This window comes from Marasmius oreades, chromosome 6, assembly GCF_018924745.1.
Source record: "Marasmius oreades isolate 03SP1 chromosome 6, whole genome shotgun sequence".
Taxonomy (NCBI): Eukaryota; Fungi; Basidiomycota; class Agaricomycetes; order Agaricales; family Marasmiaceae; genus Marasmius; species Marasmius oreades.
Genome location: NC_057328.1, coordinates 3,791,859 through 3,807,946, shown reverse-complemented (window position 1 = coordinate 3,807,946; position 16,088 = coordinate 3,791,859). Strand labels below are relative to the sequence as shown.

The 16,088-nt window shown below is 49.2% G+C and overlaps 4 protein-coding genes across 4 annotated transcripts; 3 read left to right on the top strand and 1 right to left on the bottom strand.

Moving 5' to 3' along the window:
- Window positions 1–1,155: 1,155 nt before the first annotated feature.
- On the top strand, window positions 1,156–4,946 carry E1B28_010684 (uncharacterized protein; the record flags this gene model as incomplete). Its single annotated transcript, XM_043155660.1, has 10 exons — window positions 1,156–1,562; window positions 1,617–2,070; window positions 2,120–2,317; window positions 2,367–2,583; window positions 2,641–3,012; window positions 3,064–3,462; window positions 3,518–4,029; window positions 4,077–4,583; window positions 4,631–4,729; window positions 4,782–4,946. 10 exons carry the CDS (start codon window positions 1,156–1,158, stop codon window positions 4,944–4,946), a joined length of 3,330 nt encoding a protein of 1,109 aa, XP_043008133.1.
- A 1,216-nt stretch (window positions 4,947–6,162) lies between these two features.
- Window positions 6,163–6,774, top strand: E1B28_010683 (uncharacterized protein; the record flags this gene model as incomplete). The annotated part of the gene is made up of 2 exons (XM_043155659.1): window positions 6,163–6,438; window positions 6,490–6,774. 2 exons carry the CDS (start codon window positions 6,163–6,165, stop codon window positions 6,772–6,774), a joined length of 561 nt encoding a protein of 186 aa, XP_043008132.1.
- Window positions 6,775–7,410: 636 nt separating this feature from the next.
- On the top strand, window positions 7,411–11,134 carry E1B28_010682 (uncharacterized protein; the record flags this gene model as incomplete). The annotated part of the gene is made up of 9 exons (XM_043155658.1): window positions 7,411–8,512; window positions 8,568–8,746; window positions 8,801–8,914; window positions 8,962–9,026; window positions 9,077–9,348; window positions 9,402–9,644; window positions 9,698–10,132; window positions 10,185–10,292; window positions 10,341–11,134. 9 exons carry the CDS (start codon window positions 7,411–7,413, stop codon window positions 11,132–11,134), a joined length of 3,312 nt encoding a protein of 1,103 aa, XP_043008131.1.
- Window positions 11,135–12,305: 1,171 nt separating this feature from the next.
- On the bottom strand, window positions 12,306–15,768 carry E1B28_010681 (uncharacterized protein; the record flags this gene model as incomplete). The annotated part of the gene is made up of 8 exons (XM_043155657.1): window positions 12,306–12,943; window positions 12,997–13,575; window positions 13,627–13,863; window positions 13,924–14,165; window positions 14,212–14,279; window positions 14,332–14,445; window positions 14,505–14,680; window positions 14,736–15,768. The coding sequence occupies 8 exons, from the start codon at window positions 15,766–15,768 to the stop codon at window positions 12,306–12,308; spliced, it is 3,087 nt and encodes a 1,028-aa protein (XP_043008130.1).
- Window positions 15,769–16,088: the final 320 nt, after the last annotated feature.

The following is a 16,088-nucleotide window of genomic DNA, read 5'->3' as shown; positions in this document are numbered from 1 at the left end:
AGTACGTGTTCTACTCCCTTCTGTCATAGATCAATGAGTTGACCGGCAACTCCGGCAAGCGCAAACACAAGTATTAGAATATTCCAGTTATTTCTCTCCTACTTTCTTACTCAGCTACTTACTCATCTTCCTCAGAACACAGTACATACAAGAACATTCTAGATACATGGACTACTAGTATATAAACCAGATGTAAAGCCTACACAAAATATAGAGTTCTTTCCATATTTCCACAATAGGTTATGGGCCCCGGCCTCAACTGATCACATCTCGCAGTCACTCTTTTCACACACGTCATGTCATCTGATTCTGCCATCACCTCCGCTTACCGCATTCAGCATATTTCCGGTGCCGATAATTACAACACATGGAAAATCAAAATGGTCGACATTCTCACTGATATGGGATTATAATTTGGCCTCATCCCCACCCCGCCGTGATAAAAAGGACCATGCCACCATTGCCATTCATTCGGATTACGCTTTTTGAATTTCCCATCCCCTGATCTGTGTGTTCGGATCATCACTGTTGATTTCGCCACTACGTTGCCGTGTGTCCGCTCGTAGGCCCGGCCCCTTGCTATACATCATTTTATTCACTACGCCCGGTGTGTCCGGTAGTGACCTAGACTTTCCGCTGCGCCAGGTGTGTCCGGCAGCAACCCTTCCCTGTAGCCCCGCTGTGCCAGGTGTGTCCGGCAGCACCCTTCCCTCTAGCCCTGTTGTGCCTGGTGTGTCCGGCAATATGGCATTTCTATTCTTTCCCAAATCCGGAAATCAGCGTGTGTCGCTTACTGGTGTTACTTCCGAGATCAAGGGGGAGCCTCCTGCGAGATATTGACCTCTAACGAGGCATCAGTTCCCCTGCGCTAGTTATTGAGCACTTTATTTTTATTTTTCTGTCAGTGTTATGCGCTTGAGGGGGAGTGTCATAGATCAATGAGTTGACCGGCAACTCCGGCAAGCACAAACACAAGTATTAGAATATTCCAGTTATTTCTCTCCTACTTTCTTACTCAGCTACTTACTCATCTTCCTCAGAACACAGTACATACAAGAACATTCTAGATACATGGACTACTAGTATATAAACCAGATGTAAAGCCTACACAAAATATAGAGTTCTTTCCATATTTCCACAATACCTTCTACTCTAATGTTTCTCATATCGTCTATTCAGGGTAGTACTCAACGGGACCCTATTCGCCGCCCCCTTGGCCCTGCCGTGCAATGGTATGATTGCCTTCAAGCCATGGTAGACCGGGAAATGACCGCCATCATCGAGAGATGCAGGCCCAAGGCAGAATCTCTTCGGGTCACTCCTGAACCTACGACCACCCTGTCTGCCCATTCACGCGAAGCACCTCCTTCTGCTGAACCCTCACTCTCAGCCCAAGCTCCAACCACCACACTCTCGAACGACAAGACTAATTGCTCAACGGTTCCCACCTCCAACCCATCGCTGGATATAAGCAGATTATCCAACGGTGAATGCGCTTCAAGTTTGCGGCGCCTGTGCCCATGCTGCTTTGGTGGATGTACGTTTGGCCGTTCATTCGATGAGTAAGATTCATGCTACATGTGAATGGCTTGTAACTGATACATCTTCGATACCAGTGGTGGAGACATACACGTCGCGTTGGATGGAAATCTACACCATCGCCAACTAGCGTCTGCGGGGGAGGGTATAGCCTTCTATGATTCCGAGTATTTCCTCCCGAAGTCGTATGTCGATGATGTGGGAGAACGTATCACAGCCGCTCGCCGAAAGCCACCGAAGCCTCGCAACCCAATGGTTCCAGACGAATTGATTGACCAGTGTCGGGAGTCATACTATGCTGCAAAGGGAGAGTCCAAGCATGCAGCATCGGGGATCTTTCGTGAGCGCGGGCTAATGGGTCTTGTTTGTCGACACGATGTACCCTTATTTGTGGCTTCTATCGACACCCCTGGCGAGCAGCAGAAGTACGCTGTGGCTCTCCTTGAAAGGCTTTTCTCTCTCGTACCCGAATCTGCAACCGTAGTCGCACTGTATGACATTGGGTGTGTCCTGGATAGAAGTAGGAGTACCGTGAGTCGCTTTTTTCTGATCTTTACATGGTTTGCTCAAGGTTTATAAGTATGGCCTACTTTCAGAGGAACATTCTTCTAGGCTGGTCCTAGCAACAAGTGTACTGCATGCGTATGGCCACCAATGGCCATGCCAGCTCAAGTACAACCCGCGTTTACGACCAGGACTAGGTTTGACTGATGGAGAAGGGACTGAGAGGTTATGGGCAGCGCTACGAAAGTTGATAGGTCCGGAACGGCAGTCTTCGGTGAGTCACTTCCGCTGTAACTGGTGCATTGTTATTGAGGTCATTGCAGGCTGCTCGTCGCAAATGGCTCCTTGATCGAGCACTACAACATCTCGCTGAAGATAGACGGCAGGAACTCGGGTCATGGATGACCTCCAAACTCCACAACAATGTCCAGCTCAAAGTGGCCGAGGCCGAGAAGACGCTGGCAAAACTTCAAATCCCCTTGACAGAGCTCCAGGCTCAGTGGCGACAGCAGCAGGAGGCGCAGACCTCAGTTCGTTCTCGTACGTATCGTTGTACTTTTCGTCTGGTGTCTGCCCTTATTGACTCAAGTCTCTCAGATGCCCCTCTTCGGCTGAAACGGGAGCTGGGGAAGGTGCTTCAGCTTCAATCGGAGGTTGATGCACTTGAGGAAACGATCAATGCGACAAAATACGCAATAAAACACTTACCATTCTGCTCTACCAGTGCGTTAGCCACTCTCCCCTTGCTTGAGAGTGCCCATAGCACACTCCGAGCAAGGGCAGAGGACCTTTACCTTTCTCTCAACATTTCAGAAGAATTCCCAGAGCTCAAGAACATTCCGTTCGAATATCTACAGCTCTTACTTCTCGCACGCGACCTCAAGATCAACATTCGAAAACGGTGTATTGGCAGCTTCTTCGAATTTGACAAATTAGACCGCGCTGTCGGTGGTCGTGACTTTGCTCTCGGTAGGTTTTGTAGTGTTTAGTGTTGCTCCAACTACTTATGTTGTTGTTTAGGAACCAAGGCTCACCAACTCACACGAAAGTCGATTTCTAAGCGGGCGCCGGCGCTGCAGAGCGCAATCAAGAAGTACAATGAATATTGTGATAAGTTAAAGAAGCTACACCAACAGGCGTACGTAGTACCCATCCCAAAACCACTTCCGACCAACCTGGCAGCGCTACGTGATCCGGAATCCTCATCCCTGTGGGAGGATGTGTGGATTGCTCGGTCAGACGATGATGTCGCCCCACGATGGCTCGTCGACAAGTCTGTTCGCTCAGGTATACGGGCGATGTTGACCCTTGATCGATGTCGAGAGGAAAGGTCGCGGCTTCAGCTTGAGGCTGACAATATGTGTCACTGGTACAGCCAAGAGATGATGGGCATCAAGAAGGCCCTCTCTTCCCTTCAGTGTAAGAGGTCAATCGTCTTACTTGATGGTGTCTATGCTAAGGATTTTGCTCACAGATATGAAGTATGAGACATTATTCACCCTAATACTGCAAGAACATTTACAGCTCGCCCTCCGATGGGCTAATCCTTTTCTAGCACTCTCGCGACTCATTGAGGACTCTCAGCGTATCCCCACAACACCCATGGTCGATACTCCTGGTTCCTTTCCGCCTCCTTCATCTCCACCGTCATCAGATGATAATACACTTGTCGGAGGTGATGTAGATGACTTGGACCTCGGGGAGGCGTTTCAAAGTACGCTCGACGTCTCAATGGGAGACCATTATTTGATGGAGGTATTGGACGATGCTAGCGAGGGCGAGGAGGAAGAGGTGTCATTGGGGGATCCGGGTGTGGACGGCATAGGTGAAGATCTTCAGTCAACGGCCGACGTAGTGGATGACAGGGAGGTTGTGGGTGCCGGTGAGAATTCTATGGATGGAACCAAGGCAACCAAGACGTTGGCGGTTGTGACAGAAACTTCAGGCGACGATGCTATACGACTACGGCTTGTATGGGAAGTGCCGGTAAGCTCATATATTCATTTGTGTTATCATTCTTACTATACTTCTAGTCGGACCTTCCCATCGACTCGAACCTACTAGCTCTCATCAAGACCTTTCCACATTGGCCAGTAGAAGGTGGACAGATGTCAAAGCGGCAAGTAATCAACCGTGTTTCAGGGTTCCAACATGTTTTCCAAGCCGACGAGCTGGCTCGTCTCGACGGTAGCACCCAACGACTCAGTGGAGACTGCATAAATGGGTGTTCAGCTCTACTTCAAGATCTGCTCTCCAGAGATCTAGCGGCCTGTGGTACCTCACTAGGTACACCTCATACAGCACAACGGGTAGCGGTTTTCTCAACCTACCTCATCCAGAAAATTTTCGATGAACGCGGGAATGCTGGCCTTTGGCGGTTCTCGAAGGTCACGAAATACTGGTCGGCTCCGATATGGATCCTACCCCTCCATGACAAGGATATGGAGCACTGGCTACTTGCTGTTGTCGAAGTACAATCACATCGTGTACAGCTGTTTGATAGTTTGGGATCTCGTAGTACTTGGGACAGCTGGCTTCCGGTAAATCCTCCGTTTCTGTTTTGCTTCCCAATTTGATTTCTCTCTAGAAGATTAATCACGTAGTTTCTCGCCTGATTGCTGCCGCCCGTGAGCATGGGCACCCCTTCTCCATCCCGATGAGCAACTGGATTGCGCAACCAGTAACGGTATGTCATTCCTATGTTGTATACGGTGACACTATCTCACCGTCCTTACAAGCTTCAACGTCTACAGTCAAACGGGTATGACTGTGGGGTGTGGATTTTGTATGTTATGACAGCGGTACTCCGTGGGGCGATGATACCGAACACTACAGAGGAGGAGATCGCTACCTTTCGGTCATTACTTGCACGCCTGATTCGTTATCTCCCTCCATATGTTTAGTTACGAAATGCTTAATTAAAGAAAGATTTCATTATAAAATTCAATACTAGGTTATCGTTGGAACCATAACTCCTTCCTAACATATGCTTCCTTTAGTGTAGTGTCCCCCATTGTGGCCGTACATTGAAGTTCTTCGACATACGATATCACGGCACTAACTTCTACCTTCATGTTTTGGAGAGCCTGAAGCTCTTCTACTGCTCCCTCTACTCTATAGACCGAATCCCAGCAATGGTGAAAGAAGTCGTGCCATTCCCGTAACGTGTCCGTTTTCTCTTCGAAAAAAGTGGGTGGAAGGCGGGAACCGTCTGGTAATGGTTGGAGGTATTGATTGTATAGGTCTTCGGCGTATAGGTGAGGTGCGTCGCGAACAAACTTGCAGAAATCAGAGAACACTTGTTTAGCTTTCCTGATGATTGATTTGATTCTTCTAGAAGACCAGTGCTATTCGAGCAGAATGAACAGAAATACGAAAAGAAAGTATCGAATACACGCACCTTGTGGTTACACCATCTGCTCCTTCGTCATCTTTTTGTTCCTTGGCCTTTTTGAGCTTCTCGAGTTGCTTTTTCCTTGTTTGTTTAACTTTCTGTGCAATAGAGATAGAGGGGTATAATACCTTGTAAGAGCCCTTCGTCGTTCTTGATCTTGTTCTTCTTTGCGTCTATAAAAAAATAATAAATGCCACTTGAAAAGACGAATGGAAAGAACTAGAAACTGACTTGTAATACCATCTCTGAGACCTGGCATTATGTGCAATCCGTTTGTCCTCCTTGGTGAAATACTTTCGTGGGCGAGGCATGACAGGATGTTGTGGTAATGTTCAAAGCATCTCTTACGCGCGACTTGAGCTTGGTCTGACCATTACAGTTTCTGACTTTTTCGTCCACACTCTGTAGAGTGCAACTCACCAACATATTTTAGTATGTGGTCGGTTGCATATACCTCGTGCCGGGTCTCCATTTTCAAGACATACTGACCACTGGTTCGCTCAGAATGACAATTGTATGTTGTGGAACTACCGGCTATTCCAATGGGACCGGTTACCCGAGGCCGAATAACAGTGCAGTTCTTTGAAATAAGGTTTAAGCACCTCAACCGCCACCGTACTTGCAGCTATCGACTGGACAAGAAGAACGTTCAACCTGTACGTCGTTTGTTAGTTCTATTCTAAAACTTACTGATTAAATCCGATATCTCCGTCATTTTAGTGAACATGTCGACAACCCCACATGTGACAAAACCCAATTTATATCATCAGGAACCAGACTATCTTTCACTCTCTTTGAGCGCATTCACCCGAATAATTGCACCAGCGTTACACCCAGCATTCAACAAGGGGAAAGAACAAGTTATCGAGTTTTTCGATGCTGCTGTGGATGTTTGGTTAGACGTTTGGCCAGAAGAGCGAGCAGTGGGTCAGTTGGACGACGTGGAAGCAGACAAGGAGGCAGAGCTGGAACACAAAATGAGGATTGAGCTATTAAAAAAGGTACGTCATGTTGATGTGGTTTCTGTATCAGTGTTGACATACTCTATTCAGCAGATTGCCCGTCGCACCAACGAGGAAGCGTTCGAACTCCACAACCGCCTCATAATCAATCGAGCTCAGGATGTCTACCAAGGAATGCCATGGAAACAAGTCTTCCGTCAAGTATTGGAGGATAGTAGCTGGGCTACGTACAAATCCCTTCACGACAAACAGGTCAACGAAAAAGCAAGAGAGATGGAAAAGGAGCTGGAGTCAAAAGACCCTGAGGAGGTTTGGCAGGACTCAGTGGCAGCACTAGCACTGGCGGTGTATCTGGCTGCACCACAATTCTACTGATACTTAGCCCGCCAATGTATGAAGTGCGATACTTAATGTAAAATTGTGTTCTGCTTGTATCAGTCGAAAGCACCCAAGTATAAACAGGCGCCTACTGTCCTTGTATGTTTTTGTTTTGTTTTCATTGTTTTTTTTGGGCTTTGTCACGTCGTCTCGTCTTTCTTAGCTACTTCATCCATCTCCTCTTGTCCACACTTCCAAACTTAGTCTGCAACACCACATTTGAATACTATTCGCCACCAACAATTCTACACAATGTAGAAGGTGTAGAAGAGGTAGCACGAGATCTTTCAGCCGATACATCCTTCTAACGCGCTTCTACCTTGGTGCTTCTAGCAGGTCCGCCACCTATAAAACCGGCCTTCCTTCTTTTTTTTTTTTTTTTGGCTGCTTCCTTCAAACCACTATCACCACAGTTTAGCAAGCAATCGCCTCCAAAAGACACAGTCCATTTCGTGTCAAAACACGCGACCTATTCAGCACTAGAATCACCCACTACAAATCGTACTTTCTGACGCGACTTGACGCGACTAAAAAAATCTTCTTGAGCAGTATGTTTTCTCTGGTGTTCTCCTAGCTCGACCTTTATACTAATTTTCCTACAGAACCTCTTTTTTGAACACGAATATCTTGACTATGCAACTACCACCCTCCTCACAGCTACCGCCCTCTTCTCAGAATGCTAGTGAACTGTCGAATGTACAGACTACCGACGACTATGATAGCGCCTTCTCTCAAGATATCACACAAGAAATACTGGAAGGTCTGGACGACATTGAGGCGCGTGAATCAGCGCACAAGGACCCAGTTGCTACCTTTACGTCTGCAGAGGACACGTCCCTCACTGTGTCTGGAAAACAGCTTCTTTCACCAACAAAAAAAGCCCCAAAAGGTATTCACCAGCTTGCGGCAAGGCGTCGAGCAGCAGCCGCGGCAACATCACCCACTCCTACACCATCCGTCTCTGTGAATCTGTCGCAACCACTACCGTCACAGCCTTTGCATCCTCCATCTGCAACAGGTCATCCGGTAGGACCTGAACGTGAACCTTTGCGTTCTCCATTTGCAACAGGTCATCTGGTTGGACCAGTACACCACTATGCCCATCCCTTCGCCATCTCCTCACACACACCTTACAATCCACTGTTCTACGGTCCGCCAGATTCATTGGCAAATACCGGGTATCCTCATCATCCAGGATATCCACCTCAAAATGCGCAACTGGCACCCCTCCATCATGTGCAACTGGCAGCGGTAGCGAACACAGTCAAAACAGAGGAGTTCAATCCTCCTGTCACTTCCTCCCCCTCTCTGGCCCCAGCCACCGCGACATTGTCTCCCCTCACACCACCTCCAGCTCTGCCCGTCACTTTGTCTCCTCTTACACCACCACCCGCCGCTTTGTTATCTCCTACCACACCACCACCCCCTCTGGTTCTGGCTACAGCGTCGTCTACTCCCGTTGCGATCTCTCCGCCCCCATCTGGCCGTATGACAAAGACGGACCAAAGCATAATGGAGGATCTCTTTATAGAACTGGATAAATTGATCGAGAAGACGGCAGATCAACTCAACTTACCACCAGACCTTGTTTTAAGTCGATACCTCTCTCACGATTGCCGTGGTAAGGGTATCAAGAAGGAGAACCCCTGGAACTCGTATCAACAGTGGGTCCTGGGCAATAAGGCCGTGCTCAGACAGGAGATGAACCGACTTCCAGAGGACACTAAGTGGGACGGTAAGTACAGCATGTCTGTTCAGCTCGAGTAAATGATACTAATCATGAACTGTAGGCAATTCTCAACCAACGAGGGAGCAGCTTGCCCTCACGTTCGCAAGCTTCAAAAATGTTGTTCGGGATTGGGATGAAGTCCTCCGGGAAGCCACATCGGCAAGGCTGCTAAATCCTGTCCAAATTCACCGCTACCGCAGAAAGTCCTTCGAAGGTATATTCCAGAAGGTCAAAGCTATGGTAAGAGGTCACATTCTACTCAACCACTTCTTTCCTGATATGATGTTCCCATAGTTGGATATTGCAGACCATCGCTACAGCTTTAGCGGTGTTGTCATTCTTTTTGGCAACCTTGTAAATGAGGATCAGTCATTGGCGCACGTCTATGCGACATCTAAATTGAAAACAGTAGGTTCTGGACTTCTTTATTCGGCAACGATATTAATGTCCTCCAGTTTGCCGAAGACTGTTGTTTGACAGATGAAAGCAGCCTCATAGGATACATGAGATCCCTCGCCTAGTATGTAACACCGTCTCCCCTTTCGCCACATTCTGACCGTCAAATTCTAGTGATAATGTGCGCCGCGAGGCCCTTTCGTCGGAGGTCATGGCACTGGCAGAACGGTTCAACCTGCCCTTGCGACCTCTAGCTGATCAAACAACCTCCACTACCATTCCACCTCCTTCTACACCCTCACCGATCCTTGCACAGTGCTCATCCGAAACCCCATCTGGAATTCGATCAGATTCCTATTCTACACTCCTCGGTGTCCACGTTCTGAATTACGCAAATGATGCAAAGCTGACCACTGCAGCCAGACAAGCTGTTGTTAAGCGTGGGTGTAAGTTATCAATTGCTTTGTATCTTGATATTCCCTGCTGATAATCTGTGTAGCCGATGCTGGTTTCAATATTGATTCCAGGAAAGTACCCTGGAAGTCATTAGACAGCATCATGAGGACAGCTGGGTTTACAGTGACGAATTACCCAGTTTCGGTCCTAGCACCTTGGGACCTACCACCTGCTGCTGCAAGTAAAGGGATTGGGGGGCTTAGCAAATCTTCTCGCATGCTCATCGTAGCTGCATGCCACGAAGATTGTCAAAATCGACTCACTTTTGTCTCGCACCCCGAGTCAGGTATGTCACTGTATTCCCTTCAGTACATATAATTAATAACATGGTACATTCAGATATCATAAACAATGTAGTTCCGATTCTCTCCTATGCACCGAACTCCACAAACGAGGTTCGTCAAGTCTTTTATCGTGATCTCCCGGATCTGGAAGTGCGGGGTAGCCGTGCTAAGGGGAAGGTTAAGAAGGGGAAGGCTAAACTGAGTGCTGAGATGCTCTCTGACTCAGAGGTAGAAGACGATGAAAATGATCAACTTGTCAATGACGAAGCACCTGCTGATGTACCACAGCAAGAACGGATTCCCGAGGATGAGACACCTACCACTCGACCTCAGCGCGTCACACGCTCCAAGTCCCAGCCACCTCCCAAGGCCCTGCCACCCAGAGCCTCTACTTCTCGAGCAAAGTCCCAGGCACCGACCGAATCCCCCGAGACGGCCCGGCCCAAGAAGGTATCGTGGGAGGAGCCATTGCCAGCTTCAGGGAAACTGCGTAAGCCGTCTCTAGTTTTCTTTACTGGCCGACCTTCTAACTTCGGTGTAAGACTCCAAAGGTGCTACAGGATCAATCACTACAACATCTACGGCTGTTGATACCTCCGCAGCGGCTAATGACCTCGAGATGGGGTTCACAGCTTACAGCTGTATCGATAGTAAGTTTTTCTGACTGTACCTTCCACATAATCTCATGGACTATACAGGCCTCCGGAGCAAGACCAATCTCAAGCCACCGATTTCAGCAATGGACCTCGACGATGCTACAAGTAGCAAGCGAAGATCACCCTCTCTCGTGGATGAGGCCCAAGTAAAGAAGCTTCGTCTCAATGACGGCTCCTCCGCTCCCCAACCCCCATCCACTGTTGAACCACTGTTGGCTGGGGTACCTCACACCTCTACAATGCCGCAGATCGCTCCTCAACCTCATCCGGCACCACCACCTCAGTCGCTTCCCACATCCACTCCGTCAGTATGGCAAACGGGGATTCAACACCCCTCCACTGTTTACCCCCATGCACCAACAAATGCGCAAGCACCTCCAGGGCAAACACGGCCTTCCATGGCCCACCCCCATGCACCAAACGTGCAAGGTCATCCATCTATGCATTCACAACCCCCCTCAGCACCACAGTTATCCCATGAACACCTCCAGGCATTGATGGCCATGGCGGCAGCCTCGGGGTACCACCTCCAACCATATCCTCCTGCTCGCCATCCACTACCGTCCTCCTCACGACAAAACACCCTACCGGGCGGAAACGCGCATGGGTATCCAGAATCAGGGCAAACCACCATCCCGGTGGGGCACGCGCATGTGTATCCGGGATCAGGAGGTCTCAATTATACAGGGTCGGGGCAAACTACCACCCCAGGTGGGTACGCGCACGCGTATCCAGGATCCTATCCAGTCCACAATGCTGCCATGTCGCCGGTACCCCCAGAGAGCAGCATCAATAGAGGTGATGTCCAGCACCAGTGGGGAGGAAATGCCAACTGAGGGTTGAATCTACGAGATGAATCTTTCATTTCCTGTGTATTATTCTACAGTGCTATACCTCCGCTCCCTACCTACTATCGATTTCCTATGATCCTTACCGCTGTCACTCGTTTGTACCACGTTCGTTTACCTGAAAATCAATGTTGCCGAGTATGTTTGAGCTCTTATGCATGCCACTGGTAGGAGGAGTAGGGCGGTAGCTAGGGAGGTGTGTATCAACCTACAGAAGTCGCGAGCCTTCTAGACCCGGTTTCACACGGCTTTTATGGGGGTCTATCAGACCGTTACGTTAGCTGTCAAAGTCCTGCCTGAGGTGGTACTATCGACATCATTCCAGTAGTATAGGGCATGTTCAACCGAAGTCATCCGAAATTCTATCTTTTTGGGCGCCCACGTTGAGAAAGGCATGATTGAAGTGGAAGCGGGAGCATGGAAAGATTGAGGATGACAGTGGCTCGTAACGCGTAACCGGCCACTCATAGGAGGAGAACTTGAAGAGAACCGGACTGGTCACAAACGCCATGATCGCCGGAAGTACAACCAGCGCTATTCAATCAACCAGCGCCGCTGAAAGCTACAATTGAAGAACCTGGTATCAACGGTAACATGCAGCGGCTGCAGTAGCTTCTGTTAACCGTCGTTGAAAGATGTAAGGCGGTCCTCGATGCATCTCCGACATCAGCTGTAGGTATTTTTCCCCGCGGTATCCATACAGGATGAAGAGCGAATTGTGGTAGGAGTCGGGACTTTCAAGTTGCGCCCGGCCCGGTCCTGCACACGGTTCCATCCGGAAACACTTTCTCACGATGCAAATGGCCGACACCAGAAAATCGAGGACGCCGGATCGACCTCACGTAACCCTGTACGCTTTACGAACCTTCAACCCACCTCAGGCAGGGTTCTGACAGGTAACGTAAGGGGCTGATAGGCCCCCGTAGGAACCGTGAGAAAAGGGCCTATGAGGTCTTCCTACCCAGACGACGTGCCTGTTCTCAGGTCCCTACTGTTCTACTATGCAAGGACTTAAGCGTTGTAGGAGACGAATTTACACATTCTACACATAATAGATGTATTGTTCTCTGTAAACGACAGCACAAATGAAGGAGCATGTACCAGTCAACTGGAGAGCACAGGTAATCGTATGAATGCAGTGGTATGGAGTGTAACGAACCTACTTTGGAGCAGCATCCTGCCCCCGCATAGAATAGCCACTCGCACCAGGTATATTACCAGGTTGAGGTTGATAGAGAGATGCCGCAAGCGCAAGAAATTGCTGAAACTGTTCCTGGGACATGGCTGGTCGCTGTGCGGTAGGCATGGGGGGGGCGAACGATGGATATCCAGGTTGCTGTGAGGTTGGCGTGGGGGCGGCAAACAGTGCCACATTGGATGGATATCCAGGGTGTCCCGGAACAGTTCCAGATGGCCACTGAAGCGGTGCATGGGGGGGAGTCTGCCAGTATGGGCCAGGTGGTGCTGCTGTTGTTGGAGTGGCCTGCAAAGGGGCAGCCGGTTGTACGGCGGCGTTAGCTGCTGGAGCGTGCAACATTGGGGCAGCTTGTTGTACAGCTGGAGCGGCGTGTTTTACGGGGGCAGTAGCTGTAGAGGAAGCGACGGTTCCTGCACTGAATGCAGGGAATTCTGGGAGCGAGTAGGAACCTTGTCGTGGCTTCTTCTGCGCACGTGGATCTTGTCCACGATCTTCAACAGGTGGGGGGGAAGACGATGAACGCTTCGGAACTCTTGCCCCCCCAATGAAGTCCTGCATTGAGATAGGGGGTGCCTTCTCCGTTCCAGTATTCTTCAGCCCTATAAACAGAGGGGATGAGTAGATAACGGAGATAGAGAAGAGAAAAACGTACTGGAAATACCATCCTCAAATGTAAAACCAGATCCGTGTTGACCAGCTGTAGATGCAGAGTCTGCGGCATGGTCTTCACGATCTTGTGCATTGTCGAGATTCCATGTGACCCTCTTGATAGCTGAAGAGTGGGAGGCGGAGGGTGGAAGTGCAGAAGGGGGCTTTGTAGTCAGTTTCGGTTGGACAGCAGGGGAAACCTTAGCGGGGGGCTGAGACTTGGCACGGGAGGATTGGATAGAACTAATAGTTTCAATGGGGGGTTGAAGCTTTACGCGAGATGATTTTGATGGAGCCTTGAAGGGAGCAGTCGCCTGGGGTGGTTGAGATTTTGCACGGGTGACTCGAGCGGGACGTGCAGTTGGTGTCTCCTCCTCGAGCTCGTCCTTGCTGTCAGTGTCTTCTTCATACAAATCATCCTCAGCGGCAAATGTCGTCTCCTTCTCCTTCCCCTTCCCCTTCCCCTTCTTTCTAGACCTTGTCGGCAGCTTCCCTCTTTCCAAAGCCGAAGCATAGACAAAGCTGACCTTACCATCAGCATCAGGTGAAAAGGACACGAACGGCACCTTGTCGTTCATGAGGTCTTGATGATATAAATCAGTATCTCAAACAAAAGAAAGTAATGGACCCTCACCCGAAGCGTCTGTTTTGACAAACGTAAGACAGTGACCACTAGCCATATCACAAGCCGAGATTAGCAGTAACTTCTCGACTCGCTTATGGGCACCGATACCTTTGCTCGCAAGGGGAGCAGGTATGTCCCAGGGAAGGGTGACGCCAGCTGGATAGTTGACGACCTGGTAGCCCCGTGGTAACAGATATTCATTTAGCTTCTTCCAGTGTAGCTTAGGTAGCGACAATTCACACTCAGCTATAAATGAAGATCCGTTACTAGAACGAACGAAAAGATATGAAGGAAAGCTGGGCTTACATGCACGTGCAAGAACTGCCTTTCTTGCTGTGTTTGTGAGTTCCGTGTCGCTGGATTGCGACGATGTTGCTTGAGGACTTGGCAGTTGTGGCCGGAAGGACGCGGTGGTAGTGGTGTTAGCAACAGCAGCTTCCGGCAATGGCGCAAGGAATGTCGCCAACGTTTCGTCTGGGATGTTGTATCCAAGCCGCTGCAAGGTAGACAGGGCTTCATCCTTGACGACCTCGCGATGTGTTGCATAGCTGTCAACCAGTTAGAGACTTAGAAAACAATTAAAATATAACTCACTAGGCGAGCGATCGTGCATGTCCCAAAAGGGAATTCATAGAGTCTGCCATACAACAGGACTCTGCGAACTACGGGGGGATAGTAAGCTATAGAACTAAGTAGAAGGGAGACTGTACATACCTGTGATAGCCGGGGAGTGGCATATGCCCGAGCGAGTGACTGGTCCTCGTTAACATTGTTGCCGACCATCAGAACTATGCCGCTAAATGAATAGCGATTATGACCACAATTAAGCTGAACACAAACAAACATTAGCTGAATAGAATATCAAATACACAAAATAAAGACGTTACCAATGCTGACACTTGGTCGAAAATTTTATCAAAATTCTTCCGTCGAGAGCGGATGCTGTGACCAACAACAACCTCACTCATCGAGCACATATCTCGAAGGATCTTATCCCAGCCTGTAAGGCGTTTGAAACGAACATATGCGTCCAGGACCATTTCACTGTCTGGCTGCGATGATGCTAGAGGTTTCATGAGAATCTGATGACGGCAAGGATAGAAGCAAAGGATACTCACAACTCCATCCAAGTCCACCATAGGGTTCTAACAGTGCCACAATCTCAACCAACGTCTCTTCCTCATTCAGGGCCAGCTGAAATGCATTCCATGAATTGAACCCTTTAGATTTCCCAACGCTACTGTCAATACAGTAGCGGCCGAGGATGACTTCAGGATCTTGGCCAAGCTCCTGACTTCCATTCTTGAGTACGCAGTCCAGTTCAGCACAAATGCGCTGATAAACGACATGCTCTGCGTTAGAAGCACGGCCCGGACCTGCACTTGCTTCAGGTAATGTTGTCGAGCTGTCGTCGTCACCTTGAAGCATCGGGGTCGGTTGTGCTTCAGTCTTCTCGATGGTAGGAGCAGACGAAGAAGCGGATGGAGGCTGAGATGGCAGTATATGAGAAGAGGAAGGCTGTGGTGGATGAAGGAATATCCCTGGATGGAGGTGCGACGTAGAGACTCCGGCTGGAGGTGGTGTGCCTGGAGAGGCTTGAGGCACTGGAGTCGACCGAGCTTCAGTCTTCTCTATGGTAGAGGACGTAGGTGGAGGCGGTGGATGAAGGTATATACCTGGGTGGGGGTGTAGTGGCATATGCGACGTAGCAGAGAATCCGGCTGGTGGTGGTATGCCAGCCATAGGCAAGAAATTATGGTGAAAGGGTTCAAAAGGAGACTGTAACTGTGGCGTCGACATTGGGCGCCAAGGGACCAAAGGAGAGGGTAGCTGCGATATTGAAGTCATTGGGGGAAGATCTGGAACCAGTGGAGATTGAAGTGGTGTAGATGGTACAGTTGAAGACAACAAAGCGTTGGAAGATAGCAGCGTCGCCTCTTCGGCTTCGGTCTTGCGTTTTTCTGCAAGAATTCGCGCAAATTCTGGAGCATTTTTTGTGGGTGACAGCGGTCGTTTTCGTGGTAGCTGCCCAGTAGCAGAAGCAGCTTCTATAACATCCACTTCTGCTAGCATACTGGCAGTCCACTGTATTCCTTGCACCTGATCGAACTCATCAGACTGTGAAGGGGTTGGAGTGTTTTGAAGTTGCATCCTACAATCAAGACGTAAGTAGTACTCAGAGAAATCTTATGATTATGCGTACCTCCAAGAATCAAAAAGCAAAAAAAGAACGCGTGGAGAGCGTATCAAGAGATAAAATGAGATAGGGCTTGTAAAAAACGACGCGTAAATTGAGGACTTGCTTTGCAGTGGTGGTGGTAAAAGCAGTAAAAAAAAAGGCCAGGCGAGCGCGTTTTTATCGGTCAAAGGAAGACAGGCGTCGAAGGCGGTAGAAGCAGTAGAAGCGGCGGACGGGAGGATCCATGGCGACAAGTACGACGCGTGTCCTACATTTCCTTACTACTCCTTAC